The 24,873-nt window shown below is 37.8% G+C and overlaps 1 protein-coding gene and 2 long non-coding RNA genes across 3 annotated transcripts; 2 read left to right on the top strand and 1 right to left on the bottom strand.

Moving 5' to 3' along the window:
* Positions 1 to 438: 438 nt before the first annotated feature.
* Positions 439 to 2,706, top strand: LOC149813959 (pentatricopeptide repeat-containing protein At4g13650-like). Its single transcript, XM_089991236.1, has one exon. It carries the CDS (start codon positions 439 to 441, stop codon positions 2,704 to 2,706), a length of 2,268 nt encoding a protein of 755 aa, XP_089847362.1.
* Positions 2,707 to 3,734: 1,028 nt separating this feature from the next.
* Positions 3,735 to 4,270, top strand: LOC149813958 (uncharacterized). Its single transcript, XR_016428275.1, has 3 exons — positions 3,735 to 3,825; positions 3,915 to 4,080; positions 4,195 to 4,270. It is a non-coding gene; the product is annotated as an uncharacterized LOC149813958 (long non-coding RNA).
* Positions 4,271 to 11,076: 6,806 nt separating this feature from the next.
* LOC149813957 (uncharacterized) lies at positions 11,077 to 15,493 on the bottom strand. Its single transcript, XR_016428208.1, has 2 exons — positions 14,921 to 15,493; positions 11,077 to 11,378 (listed from the first exon to the last, which is right to left on the bottom strand). It is a non-coding gene; the product is annotated as an uncharacterized LOC149813957 (long non-coding RNA).
* Positions 15,494 to 24,873: the final 9,380 nt, after the last annotated feature.

Here is a 24,873-nt window from a genome sequence, read left to right as displayed (position 1 = left end):
TGAAGGATGGAGCTCTCTGCTCCCGCGGGGAGTCTTGTGCTCCGCCGTCCCTCCCATCGACGCTGCGACAACCGCCGATCCGCCGTCGCCAAGGTACGCGAATTCAGAAGCCCTAACCCTAATTTCTCCTTCTCCGGTACATTCTTCTTGCGTTGCGAGCGACGTAACGAGTGCCGCAGAGTGTGCGCTAGTACACGAAGGAGAATCAAGGACGATCCGTGTCTTTTTACGCGGGAAGTATCGAGAAGATCTGGTTTTCCTTTTCGATTTCCTAGAGAGACTTCCGTGACTCTGAAGAATTCGGTAAAATCGCGTCGAAATCGGAGTCTCCGGTTGTTTTTCTGCGATTTTGAGTTCCCGAAATGTAACGATTCCCTAAACGAGGTTGTAAATCACGATCTCTACTCAAGAATCGTAAGTAATTGTGATGGGGGCGCCATGAAGTGGGGAGTAATCGATAGAAACAAGCATGGTGAGATTGTAGTTTCCAAGAATGGTGCAGAGATGGATGCGTCATCGTGGAATCGATTGATTAAAGAATACACGGAGAAGGGATTGTACGAGAATGGAATTGGGGCTTTTGTGGAGATGATGAATTACGGTGTTCTACCGGACGAATATACGTTGCCCCGCGTGATTAAGGCTTTTACAGATTGCCGGGATCTGAGACTAGGGGGACAGATTCATGGGTATGTAGTGAAAATGGGAGCTAGAGGTGATATATTTGTCAACAATAGTCTGCTAGCGATGTATTGCAAATGTAGTTCGATGAAGGATGCTGCTAGCGTCTTTAATGGAATGCCTGAGATGGATGTAGTTTCCTGGAATACGCTGATCGGTGGGTTCGAGGGGTCAGGCAAGCCGTTGGAAGCTCTTAGGACGCTCGCTGTGATGCAACAGAGGGGTGTTAAGCCAAACACGTTGAGCTGTCTTACTGCTTTATCTTCTTGTGCTTCTCGCCAGTTGCTGATTCAAGGACGAGAAATCCATGCTTTTGCAGTAAGACATGTTTTTTCCGGCGATGTATTTTTGAGAAGTGCAACTATCCACATGTACATGAAATGTAGAAATTGGGGGATGGTAGATCGTTTCTTTCAGATGGATTCTCTGAAGAACACAGTTTCTTGGAACACGATGATCTCTGGTTATGTAGACAACAGATGTGGAACGAAGGCAGCAATGATATTTTCTGAAATGTTGATGTTGGATATTGAACCTGACTCTGCAACAATGATTGCTGTTCTAGCGGCATGTCCTGAATTGTTAGATCTTGAGCTTGGCAGACAAATTCACAGTCACATTGTGAAGCATGGAATGCATATCTTGAAGGAAATTGAAACTGCCCTTGTTGACATGTATTGCAAGTGTGGGAGTGTTGAATTTGGTTTGCAATTGTTTGAAAGATCTCTTAATAAAAATTTGGTAATGTGGGGTTGCGTAATTGAAGGCTGTGCACAAACTCGTCATGCATATAAAGCAATGGAACTGTTCACTGAGTTGCATCTGAGAGGTGGCAGAGCGGATTCCTTGACTGTTCTCTCTGTACTTCGTGTCTGTTCGTCTTTGAAGCACAGGCTTATTGGCATGGAGCTTCATGGGTTCTCAATCAAAATGGGCTTTGATGATGATGTTTTTGTGGGAGGAGCTCTAACTGATATGTATTCCAAGTGTGGAGACATTGAGGCTGCCCAGAAAGTGTTTCTTAGGCTGCCCGTTAAAGATGTGGTTTCATGTAATGCTGTAATCACTGGTTCTGAACAAAATGGTGATTCAGAATTTGCCTTGAAATGTTTCCTGGATATGCAGGCTGAGCTTGTCAGACCTAACTCCGTAACAATTTCTTGTATACTTGCTGCTTGTTCTCACTTATCTATGTTATTTTACTGCCAACAAATCCATGGTTATTTAATACGAAATGGGCTTGCTTCAAATGTTTTGGTTTGTAATTCCCTGATTGCTTCTTTTGCAAGATGTGGTGACATAAACCATGCATGGGTTATTTTTGAAAACATGTCTGCTAAGGATGAGATATCATGGAATTCAATGTTGTTAGCATTTGGAGTGCATGGCCATACTGATCGTGCTCTTGACTTATTTGAAAAAATGAAACAGGCTAGTGTAAAACCCAACCATGCCACATTTACAGCTGTTTTATCATCATGCAGCCATGCAGGGAAAGTAGAAGAGGGATGGAAGCACTTTGACAGCATGAAGGACTATGGTCTTATCCCAACTGTTGAACAGTACACTTGCATGGTTGACCTCCTTGGCCGTGCTGGCTGGCTGAACAAGGCAGTTGAGTTGGCTGTTCAGATGCCTTCTAAGCTTGATTCTCTTCTTTGGGGATCACTGCTTGGGTCTTGCAAAATCCACCGAAATGAAAGCTTAGCCCAATATGTGGCTAATAGACTTTTTGAACTTGACTGTGAAAACGTTGGGTATCATGTGTTGCTGTCAAATATATATGCTGATTTTGGCAAGTGGGAGGCTGTCAATAGCATCAGAGCACGTGTGAAGAACATGGGCCTTACAAAACAACCAGGTTGCAGCTGGATTGAAGTCGACAATGAAGTTCATGTGTTTACTGCAAAGGATAGGTCACATTGCCAGTCAGAGGAGATTTATGCTGTGGTTAAGAACTTGACTGGAAATATGAGGACTGTAGGATATCTTCCTCAGTTGCATTCAGCTCTGTTGGAGAATTAGTCTTGAATGAAGCAGTTTTCCTTTTAGTGTATATTGAAGCAGGCAACAGGCATTGGAAACTCATTGCAGCAAGGCTTCATAACTTGAATCATCCTGACATGACATGAAACTCTTCAGCCAGCTGCAATTGCTTTCTCGTCGGTGCATGCCATTAAATGAGGTCTAGATAATTTTGAGATCCACTTGCATAGATATGGAACTGCAGATTAAGGTCTACGTTCCAGCAGAAATTCGATGGTGAGACATTCTTGCTTCTTTTGACATGTCCATATTTTGGATTTGCTTGCCCCAAACTGACACTTTACACCCACTTTTTAGCATCTACGGGTGACAAAAGCATTATCTACACAATATTGGGTTTATCAATGCAAGAGGGATTGAGTTTGAAGAAGCATTGGATTGCATACATCTACATTTGATAAAATGGTGAAGGTTATTTTCTCATCAGAACTCTGAAGTTGAGCATGTTTGGGTGAGAGTAGTACTAGGATGGGTGACTTCTTGAAAAGTCCTCGTGTTGCACCCCCAAAAAAAGGAGCTTTGCATGCAAGATGTCTGTGATCAATGCCCCACATCTCCACACTCTATTGTGCTTCCATTTAAAAAAGAAAGTTATCAAGCTTTGTCCCATTAGATTTCCTACTTCTCCATTCACCCTTTTTGATGCACTTAAGAACTAACTCTCTCTCTCTCTCTCTCTCTATCTATCTATCTATCTATCTATCTATCTATATATATATATATATATATATATATATATATATGTAATCACTCTCAAGATACAAAATCATACCAGGATAGGTACAGTAATTCTTTAGTCTCCTAAATAACAGTCTTTCCGTCTCCTTCATTAAGTCATCATTTAGAATAATCTATGACATAACTGCTATGCTGTTTTAATTGAAAGACATCTTTGATCTTGCACACCTTTTCGCTTCTTCAAGTGAGAATTACCATGCAAAATGACTTAGTGTGCTATATATCCAGATTTCTCAAGTTTGCCTCCACTTGTCATCTCACTCCATTTGGAGCATGTTCATATTCAAAGTCTATTGGATCTACAAATGATGAGGTACTGTAATTTTGTCAGTACAACATGTGCTCTCATCAGGATTAGAGGTAAAGTTCCACTTTTCCCTTGCTTTGGGCTTTTGCTGTTACTTTATGTGATCCGCCCTGTATGAACTACCGGTGCATGGTTATTGTAGGGCTGCAAATCCTCTGCAAAAGCATAAGTTTGTTTCATTACTGAATGGGTCGGGTCCTCTCTATCACTTATGGTTTGGTCCCATGGACCTGAACCCTCTCTAGGTTTGCTGGGTTTGGCATACATTTGTCCATTTTGAGGGGGCAGACCTTGAAGTTTCTGTACAAGTTGAGTTACTCTTTTCTCTTTCTTTGCTTACATGCTCCAACTTGCATGATGCTATGATCAGTTTTTAGTTAATATGATCATTTAAGGATTCGAGTATTTTATGCTGTTCACAGGTTGAAACGAAAAACACAATGTTTGAATTTAAGGTGGATGTCTGGATGCTTAACCCTCATTCTTGTTATTAAGGTATCAAATATTAAATATTAAATAATTCATCATTTCCAGTTTTTTAGTGCCATCAGTAACAAGTGCAGATGTTTCCTATATCATTTCTTACATAAAAAGAAAAAAATGTTTTAATAATAAAAGTTTTACTATAATTTGTTGGAAGGGCATACTTTTGTATCATGTTATTTGAAAGAATCTCAAAATGTGAACTGTTGAAACTTTTATTATCATTTTGTTTGTAAGCAAGCATGAACTTTTTATTTTTGACATGCAATTTCTTATGTTGCAGGAGTCACATGGATATACTTTACGTTATGTGTCTGTGCACGTGCATCTATATATGTATTTATAATGAAACCAAGCTTAGTGGATGTATGTGTGTTTGTGGGTGGGTGGGCATGTGTCCCCCCCCCCTCACACACACACACACACACACACACATATATATATATATATATATATATATATATATATATATATATATATATATATATATATATATATATATATATATATATATATATATATATATATATATAGTGCATCAAGCTTAGTTAAATCTCCATATGTATTAATTTTCCCTATATGCATGTCTATATGCTCGTTGACTTTCATACTTTTGTATCTTGCTTTGCTAGTTTCTTTGATATAAGCTTCTGTGCTCTTTACACTTCTTGATGTGTAATTTGTAGGCTTTGTGTGGCTCGGCTTTCTAGCATCTAACTTCTATAATTTGATCAAAGCACATCCCTTCTCAACTTGATTTTGGTTTAGAGGTTGGATGTTCCATGTTGCTTATGGATTGGGATGGGACACTATTCAAAGTTAAGGACAGAGGAATCCTCGAGCCCTTGCTTTTGTAACCTGGATAGGGTAAACCAAACAGGCTTTAGAATGTGATGAATAAAGAGTGCAGCAATCTAAAAGAGTATCTCTTCAGATTCTAGCAATGTAAGAAACCAGTCAAACAAGGTACTAGGGAACAAGTATCAAAAAGCATGATAGGATTCACTTAAAGAGTGTGATTAAATTGGAAACCGGTTCACTAAATTCAAGTTCAGTTTAGTGGTGGATACCATCTACGCAAAATGTATTCTGTATATAACTCCAGCAGCACGAAAAATTGAGTTGGATGTAGGTCATTATTGCTCATGTACAACACAGGACTTACCATTGTATTTACAAAAAATTGATCCGTTTATTATCGTATTTTTATGGTGAAATACACCTCAGCATTGTGTAACAATGTGCAGTTGTGTACAAATGAAATTAGTAAAAGATTATGCAGGTATCGTGTTTGCATTACTGAGGACACCAAAATAAAGGGTGGTTCCTTAAGGCTTTCTAACTGTATCCTCTTTTTAAATTACGTTGCATATTTTAGATTTAGACATTATTTATGAATGGAAGTGCAAAAAAGCCAAAAAGAAAAAGGATAATAACGCATGTGGAGAGAGAAAATTGATTCAAGGATAGAGAGCAATAGCAAAATAGGACAGCAGATAAGTAATAATTTGGAAGAATTCTATAAGGCTGATATGAGAATACTTGCAACATAATACAAATTGTATGACTGTTGAAAGAATCAAGGAAGACGATTCTCATCACTTAAATACAGGGTGGCCAAATCCTGATCTATGACGTTTCAATTGGGATGAGTAGAAAGCAAGAGTACCCAAGAAACAAAAATAACAATTGCAATACAAGTACTTATCCGTATACATATTAAAATGATAAAATGCCCCTTTGTATATGCAATTGCATAATCATCATCATCATAATCATGATCAGACCTTTATCCAAACTACATCGTCTCAGACTGTAGTCGTGCTAATTTAAGTTTTTTAAAGCCAAAAGCAAAAAACAAAAGGATCACAATGTTTGTAGAGAGCAAATTAATTCAAGGGTAGAAAACCTATGTCACACGGATTCTTCTAACAGGGCACCACACCTGCGTCGCACCGGCACCCAGGCAGGTGCGACACTTGGACACATCTTCCTTTGTGTTAGGTGAAGTCAACCACACTGAGGTCCATTTCTATCCAAAAGTAAATTAAGTTAACCTTAATCAAGTTCATTTTTTATCTGTATTATATATATAAATACATAAATGCACACAAATACACATAGTGTTAACTTAAAACTGTTAAAATATATATATATATCCTCCCCGCACCCCTGCATCCAAGTTTTTTTAAAGTGCCGCATCGCCGCACCGGCATCTATGTGACATAGTAGAAAACATAGCAAAATAGGACATTAGATAAGTGACAAACTGAAGAGTTCAAGAAGGCTGAATTGAAAATACTTGTAACATAATACAAATTAATATGATTCTCATGTTTTATTATTGTTAAAAGAATCAAGGGAGATGATTCTCATCACTTCAACACAAGGTGGCTAAAGCCTGATCTATGAATGCATTTCAAATTGAGTACCCCAAGAGCACAAAATAATGATTGCAATACAAGTACTTATGATACACAAAAATGCTCTTTAATGGGCAAATATACTTTTTTCTCTTGTTCAATTGAATAGATTCCAAACAATAATTCAAACTATCAAAGAATTTGGCCTTGGAATCTTGTGGATTATCGTGGGTGACTCAGTGAGAATGGTGAAGTTTTGTTTATATATCAAAAGTGAGCACTGGAATAAATATAGTTGCAGGTCTAATGAGTGTGTGTTACAGGCCAACCTGGTACGCTGGTGAAAGAGGTCACCCAGTGTTTGGGGCTGATGTGTATCCATAGTTTCAGTGCATACGGACATTGTGGTATGCAGTGGGTGTTGCGAGGCAACATCATTGGCACAACCAGTTATGCGGGTGATAGATGACACTCTATGTTCGGGTAGGCGACAGGTGCATTTGGCAGGAATGTGTGTGCACTATTTGGTGTTGTAAAGGCCAAAATATGGCAAGGGCAGTATAAAACGCCATTGAGTGAAAAATGCATCAGGTGTAGTAGCAGGTGATATGCGTTAGACTATTAGTGATGTAGTGGTGTGACGGTATGTGGCGGCACAGACGTGATGTGTTTTGCATTGTGTTTGGCCAGCAGATTGAATGATGGTTTTGAAGATTTGGTTGAATACCTCCCAACTTGTGATAATAGTATCTCACGTATAGAGTTTGGTATGCATGAGGTGCATGTGGGTTATGGCTAATTCTTTCGAAAACCACATTAGGTGGTCTCAACCATGCATGGTGGCATGGGGCCAGGCAAATGAGTGCCTCGATGTTTCACTAAAACTATCAACTGGTCATAAGGCTAGGAGTCAGCAATGACTTTTTTTCAGTCATGGAGTATCCGCAGGTCTCTTGGGTGACGCTTTCAAGAGGCTATGTTGCGCCTTGGTTTCGCAACGTTGTTGTTGGTTTGGAGGAGCATGCACGTCGTCCCCTATTCGAAACTCAAATTCATGAAGAGTATCCTAGCGCAATGCATAGGGTGGTGCATGGAGTCGTAGTTTGGGCTAGGTTGCTGTGCATGAGGTGGTGTGTAGAGCAGTGCAGTGCCAATGATTGTTTCGACAATCAAAGATAAGGTGATGTGCGGGGCTTAGGGCCGTTAGGCTGGCCAGGTTGGGTTCATCTGGTGCGCACGGCTCACAAAAAATTAGGCAGTGACAGTGGATATCATAGACAACTTTCACTAATTTTTTAGGTCATTTGCTATATGAAACAATCTTTTGGGAATCCGTGGATGTATTTTCTCTTGATAAAGATGCATATATGCTGTTTTAGTTGTTGGGTGGAATGGTGGAGCAAGCCTAAGGGAGAATCTTGTAGAAGTTGAGGATAATGTGAATGGCTATGCTAAAACAGGTTGATCATCGATGGATCATTACCAGCATTTGTTTTGGGTGCCTTGCCTTGTGTTTATATTGTCTTGGTCTTTTGCTGTAACAAGTAGAAATGTTCTTGGCAGTTTCCCAGGGAACAATGGGGATTATTTTGGTAGAGACATAATGGTTTGTGTTGGATGCTTCCCGATGATTGATCTTCCAGATGATCTTTGCAGGATGCATAGTGTTCATCCATGTATAAACTAGGTCCTTGGCATGTAATTGTAAACACTTGGGTGTTTGAGAATTCTCAGGAACAGGGATGTACGCGCCGAGGTTGCATTCGATCCATTGTTTTCTTAACCTTTCAGTGAAATTCCTGGAGTTCTTCAAAAGTTCATTGTGTAATTTCTTGTGGTTAATTCTTCTTTTCTGATCTTGCTTTGATAAACTGGATTTCCATTTACAGAGAAGACAAAGTGGTGTCCTCAGTAGCCTCACGAAGCAGGACGCATGCGATAATGTAGATCCTCTCCGTGGGTTCTGTTCTTCAATATTTCTGTCCAATTTGGAATTCTCTGTTTCACGATCTTATCAACATGACAGATCATTGGTTGCCGTGAGGGCAATGATTCACAGCATAATGAACAGCTGCCAGAGACACGTGGAAATCATAGTTTGTACCTTGACTTGCGAGCAGGGCTGTCAACGGGTCGGGTATCTGATGACCCATCAGGGTGTTGCGGAACCCAACCAAATAATAAATTGTCGGATTGGGTTCTGCCGGGCAACAAAAATCAAATCTCAAACCCGGATCCGTGTAATTTCAGAAGTTTACTTTTACTAAAATTACATATAAGACACTTGTGTCGGCAAAAAAGTCGGGTCGGGTCAGATATGAAGCAAAAATCACAACTCCAAGCTGGTCTGCATATTACCCTGGTCGACCCGAAAATTAATTGGGTCGGCACTTTTTATGCCAGACACAAAAATTTGGGTAGCAAATGCTGGTCGCGTTAGACCAACGGGGGCTCCTGTTGTCCACTAGGAGCAGCTAGTGCACGTCACCTTGTCTTGGGACGTTGCAACTTCAAAACCCAATGGTATAGTTGTATAACTGGTAGTGGTCTGCTTAACCCCAGCTTGCCTAAAAAAAAAAAAAACTGGTCACGTTAGGTCCTGTTTTGGATCTGGACTTGCCTCACGAAAAGATCCAGATTCTCTTAATATATAGGACTCTAGGGTATGGGAATCAGCTGAAAATGGGTAAAATCTACTGTTTTTTAAATGAATAAGGATAAATGGTTCGGGTTATACCTGATTTTAACCTAGATTTGATAATATCTGATAATGATTGTTCAAAAACAAAAACAAAAACAAAGATACTGTATTTGTTACAGATTGGACCCTAATTTGGATATAATAATCTAGATTGGATTTAGTTCAGGCCTGGGTCAAAATCCTGACCCGTTTGCATCCATAAGTGTAAGTCTTGGGCTGCTTTCATTTTATCGTACATAACAAAGGAGAATTGAATTCTTATGTTTAATTGGGTAATATGATTCCAAGGAATTTAGTGTAACAGGAATTCCATTTCACATCCATAAAGTGAAACCAAACAAATGAAAGATGAATTGGGGAAGGATTGGATTCCAATTCCCTAATACAAACACATCCTTGTGTCGTTTCTCGTGCAAGGAGGGACCTTCATCACCAAAGGCTCCTTTGTTTCACATCTGCAGGAGGGGCCTGCGGAAATGACACTAATTTCCACGCATTTCCAAAGCCTTTTAGTTATTCAGTTTTTTGTTAGGGAACAATTCTTTGACCTATCAATGAATCGAACAAACAAGCATGAAAAGCAAAAGAAAAAAAAACAGCCACATACAAAAATAAGTTTTTACGTGGTTCAATGAGAACTGCCTACGTCCATGACCGCACTGAGCTTTCTTCTTTATTGATTGAGATATCATACAAGAGAAGGATGTCTCCTTAAATATGACAGTCTACGAATTTTACATAAAGTCTACTAGTGTTGTTGGATACAACAAAAAAACTATAAGAGTTGTAGTTTGATTATACAAATAGTTTAAGCTAAAATTACAAAAATACCCTTCAAGCTTATCCAAAAAATTCACTTCGAGAACTAACGTTTCCGAACCTCCACCTTACGAGCAGGAGGCATAACCCCATATGCATAAATTAGGGATTCATATCCAGGTAAGAAACATGCTCCACACTCCTCCAATACTTTTGCCCCTCTTATACCCTCACTCATTCATGACATTGAGGCCCGGTCGAGCTAAGCCTATCCCTACTTGAACTCTATGCTAGCTACTAGCCGATTCTCATGGTATAATCCCTATCTCACCTCGTGTTTGTTACTTTATTGTAATCTCTTGGTGGGTGAAAGTCTATCATGGATGCAAAGAGATGTATTAGGGTTTGTTTTTGATGTGTCTATATCTCAATCTCTTTAATATAATGGAGGGAGCCTCATTCCCTAGTGTTTATCAAAAAGAAAAGAAAAGAAAAAGGCGGGGACGCGCAGTTATGGTGGTTCATGTGTCTAGCTTTAATTGTTTTTGGTGATTTAAAGTATGTTAATAGACAATTCATTAATTAACTAATACAGTGTATTGATTATTTGATCAGTTAGACTGGGGCACTCAATATTTGAACCAAGGTTAACCCAACAAATTGAAGTTTAGAGTGGTTCTCTGATGTAACCATACCAAATGTTTGGGGTATACAATATTTGTAACATCCCTAAAAAATTCAACCCTTTTTTAAAACTCTCCCAAACCCAAATTTTTGAGAAAAAAATAAAACTTTTTATTTATTATAAAATTTTGCATGATTCTAGAAAGTAATATGCTAATAAGTTCATATATGATAACATTTCAACCATTCCAAATACTAGATAACTCATCTGAGTGTAAACACGAGTGAATATTATCATCCCAGTATTAGATTCAGTACGAAATCATTCATAAACACAACTCAATTGGAGTAATTACTTTAAGTATTCTCACATGTGAAAAAATATGGGAGATAAAATTTATTTAAGGTTTAAGACAATTGAGAAGTTACAGAAAGATTTAAAGTTTTCAAACCATAAGCATAACCAATGCAGAAATGAAATGACAGAATTCAGAATTCTTCTCATTCTAAAATATTACAATTCTTAAAACTTAAAGATCCAAACATAAAATGTTAAATCTTGACAAGTTTATAACCATCCAAAATTGTCTAGGTCTTTCAAAAATTGTAATAGGTAAGAGTGGAGCCTTCAGCCGCACAACAACCCGTACTTCGCTTCAGTCTTCCACGAGGTCATCTGGAATGTTGTAGAGCATCAACCACTTGCCCGTAAGAAACCCAAAACAAAACTTGAAGAATACAAATCAAGTTGTAAATGTACAATCAAAGTGTAATTCCCATCATTTTAAAAATGAGAGTTAAGTGAATCTACATCAAAATATGTACATAATATTTAATCACATTTATCATCATTCATTCTATAGCATTCATAATTGTGTAAGTTGTATGCATAAAACTCAAATTTATATTCATTTTCATTCATGGCATTCAACATTACAATCATTCATATCCATGGCAATTGTTCGTATAAATGAATGCAAATTTATAATTCATAGCATGCTTCGAAGTGGAGTAAAATGCAACAATTCATGAAAATGTAAACATTGACTTTCTTTATCCTCAAAAGAATCATGCTCATGTCCAACTCATGACTAAAACATGCATTATCTAAAATATAAATTCACATATCATTTGTCAAAACATTTATGCACTTTGCATTCATATATATAAATGAAACAAACCCTGATTCGACCTTTTCTATGTGTCACACACACATAAGTACCTCACGTGCAACAACCAAGCCCGTGCCTTGTATCAACAGGTCAAATCATATGACTAACATAAACATGCCTTTTTTATTTACATGTAACAAATCATATGCAATAATCATGCAAACCTTAGTAGTCTCTATATGTTTATGCATATGATAGCAGTGATTCTAAAAAATCTAATTCCTTGTTTCTCTTATTTATTCAGACCCATCTGATACAAAAGAGGGTGTAGGCATTCAGAAACAATCATAGGAGTATTTATTATTTTATGTATTTTATTTGCTTTTCTATGACTTAAGTGGTTCTTTTTTGAGTGATTCAACCCAACAATGTAGCGGTTTGAAGAACAAACCCATGGTCTCAGGTCTTGGTCTACGCTAAACCACAATCGTCGATAAAAAATCGGGCATGCATCCCTAACTCTGCAGAGCTGTAGTACTATCACCTATGATATATTGGTAGACTTGTCCCCTAACCTTCGTGAGATGGAAACAAGAGGCACCTTCAAGCCTTAAAAACTCAACATGTCTCACGAGGCTTGTACCATCCTTTCCTCTCTCGAGAGAATAAGAGATCAGGATGAACCCAACCATATCAGAGAGCCCAGATTCATCGGTGCCTCAAGTGGACCCATAGTCTAGGGTTATCTTTATTATTACGTCATAAGTCAAAGCCAAATATTATTATCTCACAGGATAACTCTCTCATACCCTCATGCATGATATTAACAGTTCATGCCCTCTCGCATGACTAAAATAGTCTATGTCATATGCACAACTTAAACTTACATGCACTCATGCATATACATGACATAATCATTTTCACTTTCATGCATGATCCTATCATGTTATGATTTATTCTACACATGTTCTCATGTATGATTTATTTCTAACATACTTTTATGTATGATTCAATTTCAATACGTTTTATGTATGATTCTTTCCCATATGTTACTATGCATGAACATGTCATAAATGATTTATTTTTTCAAGCATAATACATGTCACATCATAATTAACACACAAATATGATATACACTAACATACATTTGTATTCACGTACATGATACATTCATTTCAAGATGTGCACTCATGATACATGCTTTACATACATGATATGCTTCACTTGGTTATTAATTATTTTACACTATCATTCAATATGATCATGTCAAAAACATTCATTTATGCACGATATTTTACACAATGCATATTCAAAATATGTACTTGTAGCAAACACACTCCATATTTTACTAACTACAATCATGACGTGCATGATCTTCGAACTACAAAAATAAGATCACTTCTATCCCCATACATTTAAATCATACTCAACATGATCTTTGAACTACAATCACAACAGTCCTAGATATCCATAACTAGGTGAGTGTGTGACCATATAACGATGTGACATACAAGCACTTCTATCCTCATATATTCAAATCATGCTCAGCATGATCTTTGAACTACAAAAATAAGATCACTTTTATTCTCATAGATTCAAATCATGCTCAGCATAATCTCCGAACTACAGTCCTAGATATCCACAACTAAGTGAGCGTGTGAGTATGAAAGTGTTGCATACAATAAAATAAATGTAGTATGTGATGCAATTGTACCACCTACTTACCACAAGTATTTACCTGATTTACATTCTTTTGTATTGCATTCATTATGCATAGCATTTTTAGCCGCATGCGATACTTAGCAATAAGTACCGTTTATCCTTTTTTTTATACCTAAAAACCAATTAACATAGTACAATATACATGTAATTCTAAGCAATTATGATATTACACTAACCAGATACTTACATCTAAGTATTTTCCTTTGCGATCGCAAACTCTGCACGTGCACATGGGAAGACCCTACTAGCGATGTACGTATTAACATAGTTAACTATGCACTATCGTGCTCTCTCAAGTGCATGTTTACAACAAAAACTATGAAGTTAAAAGTCTATCTATACATGTATCAAGACATACTTAACTTTGATATTATACAACATGCTTAACAATGTTAATACACAACATTAATCATGCTAATGACAAGATAAGCAAAATCGCTAATTTAATTCATGCCCAACAATCTAATTAGTCAATTCTAACTTAAGTTGCTAAATTTATATTACGATAGGATTCCTACTCAACATAGTACTTGAAATACATGAGATCAACACCAAACAACAAGAACTCACATTCTGCAAGTTTAGTTTATGAATCCTACCTTTGTGATGCGATGAAAAATATAGCGAAACTCGAAAACCTGAAAGTCCCGCAAAAATTGCAACCTCTTTGTTGCGTAGGCGAAACACCAAACACTTGGTGCGTGACACGTAACACCAAGCAAAAAACACCAGAACGGGTCAGCTAGCTGTCCTCTCACAGTGAGAGAGAGCTACAGTGTTGTACAAACAATGATAAATTTTATCGAAATACACTTTTGCACATGAGCGACAAAAATCAAAACGTAAATCGGTAACCTGATTGGCGAAAACCATGAATCAACAAACTAACAAGTCCAAAACAAGATTGGACAGCTATGTGGAGCATCTTCATAGGCTGCACACTGTCCAACGCATCACCTCAGTGATGGCACAAAACATAAGGTACCCTATTCCAAAAAAAAAAATTTATATTCCCTTGGGAATCAAATCCAAAACTAGGAAAACACATAAAAAAATGTTGGCAAAGTGAAGGGTACCCCTGTTGTCATATGACAACAGCCTTGCATGATTCTCAATGCTAGAAATTAGGCATGCAAACTAAGGCATTAACAATAACAAAAACTTGCTAGCAATCGTTGGAATAACAAAGAAAATCAGTAATCTAAACTGGAAAATGATCAATAACACATACCTTAGCGCACAAAAATGCATAAAAATCCAAATCAGTTGGGCATGAATCTCTATGCAGGGAAACATGTAAAAACTTACATAATAACCCTAGTCAGGGTCATATGGCTAAGGCAAAAATCCAAAGAAAAATGATGTGAAAACTAGAAAAACTAACCGTCTGGGGTTGTTTCCGACATGGGAATGGTTCGGCCACATGCGGTGGCTCGAGTTAAGGGTTCATTGGCGTCTGCAGTTAAGCTGCAACAGAGAGCTGGGTCGCCGGCTACTCAGGGAGGGGTGAAGTCAGGTGGTTATGCGGCTCCAGATGTCAGCGTCGATGAGTCGTGCAGAGGGTGGTTCGACAAAAAGAGAGAAGAATCCATCAATTTCTGCAACGGTTGCCCAACAAAGGGGAACGAGAGGGGGAGAAGAAATGAGGAAGGAGGAATTTGGGGATGGACTCACCAACAAACCCTCACAACCAGCGAAAACTCTGGCAGTGGCTGAATCGTGACTCTTGGTGGTTGGCGCTCGAACAGGAGGAAGAAGGGGTGAATTTCGGCGGTTGGCACTCAAACAAGAGGAATAAGGGGTGAATCCCGACGATGATGATGAGGGTCACAGTGGTGGCGGCCTCTAGTCGATCGGTGCCCGAACGGGGAAGAGAAGAAGGAGAAGGGAGGGGGAGGAAGGAGAAGAGAAAGGTTTTAGGGTCTTGGTGGAAGAGAGAACGAAAGAGGGAGGAGAAAATGGGTGTCGGCTGGGATTACGAAAAAGAAAGAGAAGGGAGGGGCTTAGGGTCTCGTGTTCTTTTTTTTTTTTGTTTTTTTGTGTGTGAATGGTGTTGGGTCCGGATTGGGTCCAGTTCCCACATTGTCATACTAAAACAAATTACCCTAATAAGATTTAATTAATTATGATTTAATTTTTTTTTTTTTTTATAAAGTTAGAATATAAATATTTTAATGAATATTTAAATTTAAGAAAAGTAGTCCTTATTATGAAACTGGATCGACCCATTGGGTCTGAACCCACTTGAACACCAAGTCCATTAAAAATTTCATAATTTTTCTAAAATTTATTTTATTTTATTTCATATCCTATTAACACCAAAATGGTTATACTAATTCTAAATAGTTCATAGTTTTTGGTATTTTTCTAAAATCATGATTTGTTAATTAAAATTTTTCTCATAAAATATTTTATAACAAAAATACCCTTCATTAGAATTTCTTTTGAAAACCACCAAAATGCATCTAGTTAAATTCGAAGACACCTTAGAAACGTAGACGAGTTTGTGACTCTCTCAAACAATTAATTTTCATGATCGTTTGAATATTTTAACAATATTTTATCTACAAAAATTCTTGAAATCATTTTACCCTTCTTGGTCATAAAGATATAATTTAGCGTATAAAATACCTAAAATTGATGTTTAAAAGATAAAATCATATTTTCAACTCGAAGGAAAGTATAATCCTTTATTTATTTAATATTATAAAAATTTACAGGTTTTACAGTATTGGTTTGCATGGTTAGACGTCATTAAGCTAAAAGAATTGTAAGGTCCCATATCCCCTTCCCACAAACTGAAAGAAGAAAGCAGGCACTAAACAAAGCTAAGGAATGAAAAGGGGAATGGACGAAGACCCAAAGTTTCAATTTTCTTTCTCTACAATGCGTTCCTTTTAAGGGGTGTTTGGGTGCACCCACTTACCCAGATAAGCGGGATAACCTGGGAAATCTCATTATCATCTATAATAGAAGATCCCACCTTCTCCCATTCATACGGATACGTGGTTGCATCCAATCACCACCTTAATATTTTATGTTTCTCTAGACTAGTTTTGGAACAAATGAAATGGTCTGTCATCAATCCCCATTTGAAGTTCTCTCAAAGTTGAAACTGTGCTTCATTGTAATAATTCTGTTGTCTCGTGGTATGTAAGCATCACATGGAACATGACCAAGGTTGATCAAATTTTGTTTCTAGTTCAAGTTGAGACTTGGAAGTTTGGGAGGTGTGTATGTGTGTGTGTGTGTGTGTGTGTGTGTGTGTGTTCCATGAACTCGGTCACGGGCTATGCTTGATGATTGTTATAAATCTATAGCCAAGGGGATGGGTTCAACCAGGGGTTTAAAACCCCAAGTTAGCCTGCCACACACACTGTTGGTGATTAGGTCAAGCTGTCTTTGTTGGAGAAGAATCCATGTGCAAGTGATGAACTTACACATGGTTGTTCATGATTCATGTGAGCTTTGGTGTGGCTGAATTACGTGAAGTTGGTTGGATCTATTCATACTAAAGAAATAAAAAGGTAATGGAAAAGCTTAAGTAGTAATTCATGGTTGGACCTAGTGCTACCCGTGAGCATCCTAGGTCCACTTTGGAAACTAGTGCATGGAGATTAGGATTTGCAGCACAGGTTTGATAAAGAAGTTTCCAACAAATTGGAGATGCAATTTGGTTTTAGAAGAAATATATACTTAACAAGAACCAAATCTTGAGAAAATGTTCGGTGATAACAAGCACAAGAAAGGCCATTTGCACAATCAAAATCTAGATTTCATCGTACAATTTTAGAATAAGCAACAGTATATTAATTATAGTGTGGTTTTCACCAACTAATAATTGTCAAATGATTAATTAACAAGAACATTGCAATCAATTAAATACTAATTTGTATTGTACAAAATTAGGAGAAAAATACAAGCAATAATTTAAATGTACTATAGATTTCATCACTTAAAAGCATCATAACAATGGTGTCACTATAATTAAGTGCACAAGCATCGTTGTGACTTCTGCTTGCGCCTGGCTGCATTGTCGGTCCGATGGCTGGCACTCCAACTGGCTCGACTCACATTGGCCCTAAGTATGCATTCATGCCAGTAACATGCAAATAATAGGCTCATTTATATTTTACCTGGAGTCTCATTTTACTTTTCATACTCGTACATGCATTATCATGCAAATGCACTTTAAAATGGTCTTCATCCAGCCTTGCCCCATTCATATGAGCTGTAAATGCACTTCAATGTGTTCATGTTTCCCATAAAAAAAATTAAGCTTTACTAGATGGAATAAGAGGTACGTATCTCTGTGACCACTTTCTTTGTACGAAAACAGCTTTTCTTTTTCTTAATGTTTTCACTTTTATAAAGAAAATTAGCATTATTGACCTGAACAATCTCAATGATAATGATAGAAGGGGCTCAAAATAATCAATTAGCCAGAGCACCCTTTCTGAACCCAGCAGATTTGATACCAAAAACCAAACTAAGAACTAAAACATGTAGAAAAACTGAAAATAATTGAATTAAAAATTAGAAATGACAAAAAAAAAAAAACAAAAATGGTTGCATAACATCAATTATGTATCCATTCTCTTATACTTCTCATCTATTTATAGATGAGGTACTTTAGTTCTGATAGTTTTTTTTTATTATTTATAACCTGAAGAAACCATACCCGGCATGAAGACCTGGTTGTGCTGGCTCAGCCTGCCATACCTATGGTCATCTTCGTGCCGATGGTGTAAAACTCCGAGGGTAGGACCTCTGCCCCATGGGCTTATACTCATCTTGTGCAGAGGGGTGACATCAATGGGAATCGAATCCTGACTGCCCGTCTAGCAGCCAAGGTCCTACCGCACTACACCAACCCCCTTCCTAAATCTAATATGTTTTTTATTTTAAAAAAAAAAATAGATTTTCTAATTTTGCACATGAGTCAAATACATACCGCTGGGAGGGGAGGGAGGGGGTGCTGAGATGAAGGCACCTGATCAAACCTCGTTGGTGCACGAGTGTGTCCGTGGGAGGGTGTTGTGTGTTCTTCCCCGAAGACAAATTCGCGTGTTTCAGTGTGTACGGAGGAATATCTTGGGACCCACGATAATTCATATGCCAATGTTACCCATGATGATTTTATAACAAAATAACATAAAAAAAGGTAGATATGCATTTGACGAAAATATCCTCCTATAGAATAGATATTCGTTTGACAAAAATGTACTCTCGTAAATAGCTTTGCATATTCCTGCGACTCTTATCATTGCTTGAGTCGGAGTCCATCGACTCCTTCAAGGGGACAGTGCCTAAGCTGAAGTTTGTGAAGCATATTCTCAAGAGTGCACCATTGCTAGAGTCTTTAAGAATCAACCTCAGTTCGAGAAAAATGGTGTAGTGGACTGCCATTACTAATGAGCGTGTTTGCTTGGAGAGGATGTATCCTCAGTTGCACATAGAATCGCTCTACATCAGAAAATGAACTCGATGATGAATGTTCTAGATCATTCTGTGACAATGCACCATCTGTTGTAACAGGAGCTCCCTTTGATGACACACCCTTTGTCGTCGTCTGCTGTCGTCGGAGCACCCTTTGTCGTCGTCCGCTGCTGCCGAAACACCCTTTGACGATGCACCCTTTGTCGTTGTCTGCTGTCGTCGGAGCACCCGTTGTCGTCGCCTACTGCTGCCGAAGCACCCTTTGTCGTCTATTACCGCCAGTGCACCCTTTATCATCGTCTACTCGTGAGAAATAGTTGAACCACCAGAGAAATCAACATTTTGTCTATTGTTCATCATGATACCAGAGTGCAAGCATCGAACTAAGTAGACAAAGAATAGTGATTTACAGAAGAGATAATGGTGGCAGCGTCGAACTGAGTAAACAGAGAGCAACAATTTACAAAAGAGATTATATTAGAGAGTAGCGATTTACAGTAGAAATTAGATCAAAGAGTAGCGATTTACAGTAGAAATCAGATTAGAGAGTAGCGATTTACAGTAGAAACCAGATAAGAGAGTAGCGATTTACAATAAAAATCAGATCAGAGAGTAGTGATTTATAGTGAAAATCAGATCAGAGAGTAGCGATTTATAGTGAAAATCAGATCAAAAAGTAGCGATTTACAATAGAAATCATATCAGAGAGTAGCGATTTACAGTGAAAATCAGATTAGAGAGTAGCAATTTACAATGAAAATCAAATCAAAGAGTAGCGATTTACAGTAAAATCAGATTAGAGACTAGAGATTTACAGTGAAAATCACTACTCTCTGATATGATTTTTAGTGTAAATCGCTACTCTCTGATATGATTTCTATTATAAATCGCTACTCTTTGATTTGATTTTTACTATAAATTGTTACTCTCTGATCTAATTTTTACTATAAATCGCTACTCTCTGATCTGATTTTTATTATAAATCGCTACTCTCTGATCTGATTTCTACTATAAATCGCTACTCTCTTATATGATTTCTACTGTAAATCACTACTCTCTAATCTAATCTCTTTTGTAAATCGTTGCTCTCTGTCTACTTAGTTCAAAACTGTCATCATTATCTCTTCTATAAATCATTATTCTTTGTCTACTCAGTTTGACGCTTACATCCTGGTATCATGATGAGCAATAGACAAAATGGTGTTTCCTCTGGTAGTTCAACTATTTCTCACGAGCACACAATGACAAAGGGTGCTCCGACGATTATAGACGACGACAAAGAGTGTTCCGACGGCAGCAAACGATGACAAAGGGTGTGTCATCAAAGAGAGCTCTTGTTATAGCAGATGATGCATTGTTAAAGGGTGATCCAAAACGTTTAGGGCAAAATATTGTGAGGAGTTCCTGTTACAATAGAGACATTTACTGCTTAGGGCAAAACATAACGTTTGAACTTTAAAGAGTTAAGATTATCCTTCTTTTTCTGGATGGAGGACATTTTTATCTTTTTTTAGAATCGTCGTTTTATGGCATGAATGACGAGAAAGGATACTTATGTCTTTGCAACCGCATCGAACTTTGATGCTAACTGATGCTGACACACATGGGGATACAAGCCCCACGTGCTTACATACGTGGCACTTATTCGGACCCCCAAAGACGCACCTGCGTGTTCGAGAAGGGGGGACATATAACCTGCTTCGTGTGTCCATAGCCACGTAGGGCAGGGTGGTCATGGGCCCCACCCAACGTTTTTCACAAGGGTTCCTCGTCATAAAAGATATGAGTCGAATAATCTAACCGATATCAAGTAGGAGCTAAAGATCTAAATGCAAAAGTCTACCTTCCAAGATATATCTAAACGGATACTTTGAACGCAATTGAGTCTCGCTCCCAATCTACGTCGCTTGGTCATCCATTTTCCAGGTTATCATTATTACAAAGTTTTTAGTTAATGAGATTAGTCATGCTTAAGGTGGCCCATGAATTCCAAAGGGTTTGTTGGGTCTCCAAAATAATCTTGCTTCAAGACCAACACTAGGCACAATAAATCATGTCCTTACAAATATATTAGGAACAAGATCCACCATAATCAAGTTCCTATAAGTAATATGGTGGAATCCCAATGCAAAAAAATGATCAAGGGTGTGTGTTCAACATGGTAAAAAAAATTAATAGGTATGGACAATGTTATCAGTATGGGTGCGTATCGCCCGATACGCATTCGTATTGGCAGAAATTCGATCTGCTATTTTCTAAATAAATGCAAAAAATACTAAAATGTATTTATTTTATTATTATTTGAATGTTTTTAACACGTGTCACTTTATGTTTGACACAGTAGTTTTATTATTATTTTCTGGCCGAATCCTTGAGTATATCGGTATCGCATATACAGCTGAATCGGTGGCCCAACCAATCAGGGCCGATACCGATACTGACAACATCGGTATGGACGCTTGAATCAAATCTTTTTCACTAAAAAAATTTGATTTTTTATGGGTTGAAAATTAATTTGATAATTGTAGCCTGTTGATTCTTGAAATCCATTGATTTCACAAAGATATCATCTATGGCCGGTTTTTACTAAATCAAACATGTAGATCACGTCTACAGAGTGTCAGATGTGCGCAAAGATGCAATAAAAAATAAAAAAATTTCAGTAGCCACAAAGATAGCAATATGTCTGAAAATCATTTCTGGCCATGCTAGGGAAAGATGACTTGAACCTAAGCAACGACAGGTCATGACCCAGTACCGGCCCATTCCACCAAAAATGTTAACCTTTGACTTTGACTCATCCTCTACCAAATCTGGATCAAGACTTTGACCAAAACCAGCTCTTCGAATGGTAGCGAGATGGCGTTGACTTTTATCATAAATTGACAAAAAATAACCCTGGTAGGTTGATACCATTTATAGAGAAGCTTCAAATAGAAAGGGTATTTGCGTCATCCAAAAAAAGATGGTCAAAGTTCTCCATATCACCGTAGGGGTCATTGTTGTCCATAAATTAAGAGTTCTAGGGTTTTGAAATGTGCGGGGGTAGCGTCGTACTGCCTTGCCAGGAAGGTGTATTTAGGTCAGAGGTACGAGGGTACTTGAGTCATTAAGTAACTGGGAGTTGGGGATATCCCCGTTATTATCGTGAAATCAGAGGGGAGCATTCGTCATTTTCTGCTCGAAGCCCCGCCCGCTCGCGCGCACGTGTACAGTGGTCAAAGAAGTATTGGCTGGGCAGGCAGTAGCAGGAGGAATTATTGAAGGACAGGAGGGGAAGGGAGAGGGTCCGACACGTTCACAGGTATCCACGTGGGTGCGCACGATTGCTGACTCCAACAATATTATAACAGTCAGCTCATCTGTCCAATCACAACCCAAAGATATGGATCCGTAGTTTCACTCAGATTCTCTGCCACACATACACGTATCCTGTATTTCCCAGTCTACAAAGAGAGAGAAGCCTTGCTACTTCATTCAATGTGGTTGATCTGAGGCTTACAAGTCCATAAATGGACCCTACAAATCTTTAAATGGGCCTTATTGCATTATTATATAAGCTTGTTTTGTAACCTGAGTTTCCTTTGGATCTCGCTTTATTGCTGGTACCATTGCAAAAGAAGAAGGGTAGAGTATTTTCTTCATATATATCATCATCCAGTGGAACCGATCGAGATGCCGATTGTTGTCGCACTTCCTCTCAATTAATATAAAGTAAATAAGATGGGCTCGTAGAAAAGCATTGCAAAATCTAAATCTGGCTATTATTTTCGAATCATATCACATGAGCGAGCCAGACACTTAGATGCCAATGTGGGACCCACATTTCACGAGTAAAAACATATTGGATATATGAACCAAGGAACCCGTGTATATTATTATCCAATAAATATGGACAACTGCCCAAGTAATCAATGATCCATTGGGTACCAATTTAAAGGGTTAAATTTTGGTGCTGTTGAAGGCACCCAATTTATATGGAACTACTGAGCTATAAATCATAGGTTTTAGATTAAATCCTATTGAGGTCATCTACAAGTTTTGTTTAATGGGAAATGATTTTTGAATTATATGATTGGGGCACATAAGAAGGTTGTTTGAAGTCTTCAAAATTAATGGTCCACAATGCACTAAAATTTCATGACTCAAAAAATTATATTTTTGGATTGAAATAACATGATTCAAGATTTAATCCTTAGCAAACAAACCATCCTGATGACATCTATGTGGTCAGATTGAGTAAATAAAGCTTGAACCAATGATTTTCAGCTCAATAGTTCCATATAATTAATTCCATGCCTTTCATAGCACCAAATATTAACCCCAATTTAAAGGTATGGTTTTGTGGTGCAAAAATTGAGAGGTTAATTTTCTCATTTAATGACCAGCATGATAATGATAAAAACTTAATTGAAGACAAAAATTGAGAGGTTAATTTTCTCATTTAATGACCAGCATGATAATGATAAAAACTTAATTGTTTTTCTTAACTGAGCTTAGCATAACAATTATATAATAAAAGTGGTTCAAATAAATTATGGAATGGCTATTTTAATTGGTCCCTCTCAAGGTTACGTGGGGTTCTAATCTTTGTTTGAGGGAATTCGATTATTGCAAAGAGAGGCGTACACATGACAATTAATTATGGGAGACATAATGGCCCTCTTTTCCCGCATTAATGCATCTTACCAAACTAAAAGCCATCAAAATTAGATGCATTGTATCTTAATGCTGCACTTTTTTCAGTGCAACCCTTTCAATGTTAAAGGTATGGAGGACCTAATTGATGGCAAAACCGTCTCACAATGACTGAGCTTTCGGCTTGCAGACAGTCACCCACAAGCCCAAAGCAAAACTCGTGTGAGCGACTGTCTGCAATCTCGTACAACCCGCTGAAATTTTTCCTGCTGTACCTGTTTTTTATCCTAATGAAAAATTTCCTACATTCTCGAAAAAAAAAATGGCATCCCTGTTGAGCGTATACGTTGGAAAAGTAATAAAGACGCACAGGTAGCTCAACGAAGGGGTTATTAGTTCTAGTGAGAACTTTGTAGGCAAATAATTAAACATATTTAGGACTAAAATTCTACTTTTGCCTCACGCAAAAACTGAGAAGGAATAAGCCAAACTTACGAAGATTCTCCCCCCCTCTCTCTCTCTCTCTCTCTCTCTCTCTCTCTCTATATATATATATATATATATATATATATATATATATATATATATATATATATATATATATATAATCACTACAAGAAAAATGCGGATTAACGATGGACGCTATCCGCTGCTAATCTGTCATTAAATGTATTTAGCGATGGATTGACGACGGCTTAGCGATGGACAACGTTTGTCGCATATCTTTGGTCGCTAATTAGTGATAGAACTGATCTGTCGCTAATTTGCGATGAACATGATTCATTGCGAGTCCGTCACTAAATTTGGTTTTGCATCAGATAAATATCCATCCCTAATCTGTTGCTAAATTGGCAACGAATATTAGTGATGGATATTATCCGTCGCAAAATAAAAAAAAAAATTAAAAAATTTCTTGCTCTTTTCTTTCTCCATTTCAGTAAAATCTCGAATCTGATCGGGCATCTTGGTCTTCTTCTTGTTCACCACAACTGTTCAAGGCAGAGCTCACCGGGCTTGACGACCTCCCCTGGTTGAGACTTGATCAGCAATTGCCTATTGTCCAAGTGGGTCACTATGAATTGGAAACCACATAGTGCTTCTATTAGAGAATTGCAGAATAAACACTATGTCACCCTTCACCGTGTCCGACTGTGATCACAAAAGCATCAAATCAGTAAAGTTTCAAACAAAATCAACGAGAACAACCACGAAGATGAAGAAGAAGACGATGAAAATTAACATACTGCTTCATTTGCCTCG

The sequence above is a fragment of the Nuphar pumila genome, chromosome 16 (assembly GCF_984573655.1).
Source record: "Nuphar pumila chromosome 16, dmNupPumi1.hap1.1, whole genome shotgun sequence".
Classification (NCBI taxonomy): domain Eukaryota; kingdom Viridiplantae; phylum Streptophyta; class Magnoliopsida; order Nymphaeales; family Nymphaeaceae; genus Nuphar; species Nuphar pumila.
Note: the sequence above shows the minus strand (reverse complement) of the source record. Positions and strands in the feature narration are given on the sequence as shown.